Source organism: Trichosurus vulpecula, chromosome 2, assembly GCF_011100635.1.
Source record: "Trichosurus vulpecula isolate mTriVul1 chromosome 2, mTriVul1.pri, whole genome shotgun sequence".
NCBI lineage: Eukaryota > Metazoa > Chordata > Mammalia > Diprotodontia > Phalangeridae > Trichosurus > Trichosurus vulpecula.
In genome coordinates, this window is record NC_050574.1 from 86,406,139 (window position 1) to 86,410,384 (window position 4,246).

General features: G+C 39.8%; 1 protein-coding gene across 1 annotated transcript; it reads right to left on the bottom strand.

Moving 5' to 3' along the window:
* Nucleotides 1-2,858: 2,858 nt before the first annotated feature.
* LOC118839417 (olfactory receptor 51A7-like) lies at nt 2,859-3,794 on the bottom strand. The gene has a single exon (XM_036746879.1). The coding sequence runs from the start codon at nt 3,792-3,794 to the stop codon at nt 2,859-2,861; it is 936 nt and encodes a 311-aa protein (XP_036602774.1).
* Nucleotides 3,795-4,246: the final 452 nt, after the last annotated feature.

Consider the following 4,246-nt stretch of genomic DNA (forward strand, 5'->3'; position numbering starts at 1 on the left):
AAAAGGTCTTCTGTCTCATAAGTGTTGAATAATTTCCCTTTATTTTTTAGTTTTTATTCATAAATGCCTGAGTTTCTTTACTATATCTGGAAGTGTATTTTCCCCCTATTGTTATTGTTTTTCCTGTTGATTTTTATGTTTATATTCAAAGTCTTTAAGTTTTCATCTTCCTGAGACCTTTGGTAATTTTGGTCTCCCACTCTTGCTCTCCACACCCTTTATTTTCCTTTCACTCTCTTCCTGATTCTTTCCCCTCTGATCCTCATTTTCTCGGGGGCTACAATATCAAAGCATTTCAGTCTCCACCCACACTGGGGAAATCACAGTTCACCAGCCTAGCTCTCTGTCCCAAGTGACTTTTGGTTGGTCAGAACTAGCCCCAGCTGGATATTGTGCTATTTTCCTCAGGCTTAGTGGACAGTTGCACAGCTACTCACATGTGAGGTCCTGTCCTGCTAACCTGTCCTACCTCCTCTGTTCCTTGGTTCTTGTCCCTACATCAGCACCTCAGACCTTTGCAGCACTGAGTTAGAGCCCCCCAAAAGCTTTTGCTCCTCAAGGGATGTGGTAAAGCTATCTGTTCAGGCCTGAGACAAATTCTGCATCTTGAAGATAGGGTCTCCACAGGGCTGGAAAGAGGGAGGTGGGCCTGAAGTATAAGTATGAATTTTGATGTAAGTTTTTGTCAAGTCCTTTAATCTTTTAGTGAAGCATTTCTGCCAGTAGCATGGGAGGAGGGGAAGCAATGCTGAGTGAGCTCAAGGTAGGTGATTATCAGTTCCTATTTTTTAACCTTCTTTTGGACTCTTAGCATCCTACACAGTGGAGACAGTTAAAGTTGCTTTACCTTTGGTGAATAATTTCCATTTTGGAAAGGTCTTAGAGGTCACAAGGATCAAAGAAAATGTCTAGTCCGCCATCATGGTGCTCATATGACCCCAGTAGTGGAAGACAAAGTTTTACTGGAAATGGAAAATAGAATATTTTATATATGATCCTAATGGCAATGCAGAATCAACAGGGATTTTTTTTTCTGTTTGTTTATTTTGTTTTGTTCTGAATTTTTTTAAATAGAAATGTTGTGGTCATGTCTGGATTTAAAAACACATTTTGGCAGCAGTAAGGAGGTTAGATTGCAGCAGGCAACTAATTAGGAGGTTTTGCAGTAGTAAAAGTGGTAAATGTTAAGATCCTGAACTTGGATGACTTCAAGGGATTCAAGGGATTTTGTGAAGGTAATGAGAAGGAAACAACAAGATTGGGCACCAAATTGAATATATGATCTAAGTTAATTAGGAACCAAAAATAACAATGATGCTTTAAAACCAGGGTAAGTAGAGGTGTAGTGGTGCACTTGACAGTGATGGAAATAAAAGTTCTGTTGATCCTAAGATACAAGGAGAGAGGCAACTTTATCTTTATGTGACCAGGTATGTCTCCCAATTAATGCTAGACTAGTCTTTTTACAGGAGAGTTGCAAACCTAATATCCATCTTGTCAGTAAGGTGAATTTTAGTGTAAGCAAAGAGGATTTTTGTTATTATTTCTTAGAGTCCAGTTTCCCAGGATCCGTGGCCATAACAATATCTGTTTCCAAGTTATTAGATGTGAGTTCCCAGGCTCATGTGGTTCAGAGCATCTCCACCATGCTTGCACAGCATTATATAAGGATAAATAATATAAACATGGGTGCTGAAACTGTAAGCATCCACTGCAACTACTCAGTGAGATATAGGGATGAGGCAACGTAAACTTGTGAGGATATTGCTGGCAATATCCCTTCTTTGTCTGATGCCCTATAAAACAGGTGGGCACTAATTAGTGAGTTGGGGAATTTTTATGGTTTAATGCACAAGCTGGAGTGCTGTGTGCCTTGATTGGCCTGCGTCAAGGCTTGGGAAGGGGCATCGTGTTTACCTCAACAGGCCCTCATTGAAGCTTGAGGGGATTTAGGTGATGCACAAGTTGTGCTTGTCTAGATTGACCCTGTTGAAACATAGGGGCAGTTGCCCCCCTTTCTCACCGACCCCTGCAGGAAGGGTGATTAGGGAATCCTGTAGGAGTCTGTGGTGCTTCCATTATCAGCAATACTGTGTTAGAGAAGACTAAACTAGATTAAAGCTTATTATTAACCCTTTTGAAACTGTCCTCCTGTCTGACCAGATTAAGAGTGAACCTGTTAGAGGCTGGAGTCCAAACCTCCAGTGCATCCTGTGTATTATCTGTCTAACACATCTGTCTCATTCTCTGGCTAAAAGAGCTCCTTCCACTGAGTCATCATTTTCTGTGATTTATCAGTGCTTAACTTCATTCTGTATGTGATACTTATAGCATTATTTGTATCATTAATAACCACTCTTGCTTTTGGCTTATGTCAATATTCTTGTACCTTTCATAGTGAGAACTCATCAAAGGCAGGGTCCATTTCCAATTTCTGATTTTTTCTAGCTGAGGGATGCAACTAGGTGGCTCGGGAAACAGAGTGGCAGATTGGGAGTCAGAAGGAACAGAATTCAAATCCTGCTTTAGACATCTATTAGCTGGGGGACCTGGACAGGTCACAACCTCTCAATCTCAGTTTCCTCATCTGTTAAATGGGTATCATGATCTCCCCTACATCACAGGGTTATTATGATGCAACAATTGAGATAATGTATATAAAGTACTTTGTAAATCTCAAAATTATATATAAATGCCAACTACTATTATTATCTTATACAGTTGAGGATTAAAAGACATAATGGTTGTGGTGGTGGTGATGGTAATGATGATAGTCACCTTATTTGCACTCACCTATGTAGACAAACATTGTCTTTATCCTTTAATCAAACATTCCCCGGGTTTAACATTTATTTTTCTCATTTCAATCCAAGTCTTCCCAGAATCTTCTCACGGATTTGCCGTGTCTTCACACAGTACACAATAGGGTTCATTAAAGGAGGAACCATCAGAAAGACATCCGCAATGATGATCATTGTCAAGGGAGACTTATGCTTGGCAAAACGATGCATAGCAGCCAGGACGATGATGGGGACATAGAAGATTAGTACAGCACATATGTGGGAAATGCAGGTGTTCAGGGCCTTGAGACGCTCTCCATGGGATGCAATGCCCATTACTGTTTTTAAGATCAATATGTATGAAATCACAATAAACACCAAGTCAGACATCATGCAGAGGGCAACAAAAAAGCCATAGATAAAGTTGATCCTGTTGTCAGAGCATGCCAGTTTCATGACATCCTGGTGCAGACAGTAGGAATGAGAGAGAAGTCTCTTCTTACAGTATATCAGCCTCTTTAGAATGAAAGGGAGGGGAAGTACTAAGAGGATACTCTTAATAGCAAGCACTAGTCCTAATTGTGTAACTCTAGCACTAGTAAGGATGGAGCTGTATCTTAGGGGATTGCGGATTGCTAGAAAATGATCAAAAGACATGATCAGCAGCACGGAGGATTCCATATCAGTGAAGCCATGAATAAAGAACTCCTGAGTAAAACAGGCATTGGGGGAGATTCCAGGGGAATTGAACAAAAAGATCCTTAGCATAGTAGGTAAAGAAGAGAAGGACAGGCCCATGTCAGAAATGGCCAGCATTGATAGGAAATAGTACATGGGCTCATGAAGTGAAGGTTCTGTCTTGATGATGAAAAGAATAGTGCAGTTTCCAAGGGCAGCAGTGATGTACATGAGACATATAGGGATAGATATCCAGATATGCATATGCTCCAGTCCTGGGATTCCAATGAGAAGGAAAGTAGAGACTATGCCTTCAGAGATATTCAAATTTGACATGATGGCAAGATATACTTCTGAATCTGAAATGATATTCATATAAATAGTCATTTGCTTTAATTTCTTTTTGGGATATTTTCATGTCAAAGGTGTTAGTAAAATATTTGCTTTTATTGGGAAATACACACACAAATGTAAGTTAAATAATGAGTTAAGGAAGAGAGAAATTTGTTAAGGAATATTTATATAGATGTATAGTCATTAAAGAATGTATGTGAGTGTATATACGTGTGTGTATGTATGTATGTATATGTGTATGTATGTGTATATGTATATGTATATGTGCCTGTATTGGGCAGCTAGGTGGCATAGTGACTAGATTGCAAGTCCTGGAATCAGGAGATTCATCTTCCTGAGTGCAAATATGGCCTCAGATACTTACTAGCTTTGTTACCCTGGACAAGTCTCTTAACCCTGTTTGCCCCAGTTCCCTCATGGGTAAAATGAACTGG

What these genes read in the sequence shown, in the direction of transcription:
- LOC118839417 (XM_036746879.1), bottom strand. Translation starts at nt 3,794, where the DNA reads ATGTCAAATTTGAATATCTCTGAAGGCATAGTCTCTACTTTCCTTCTC.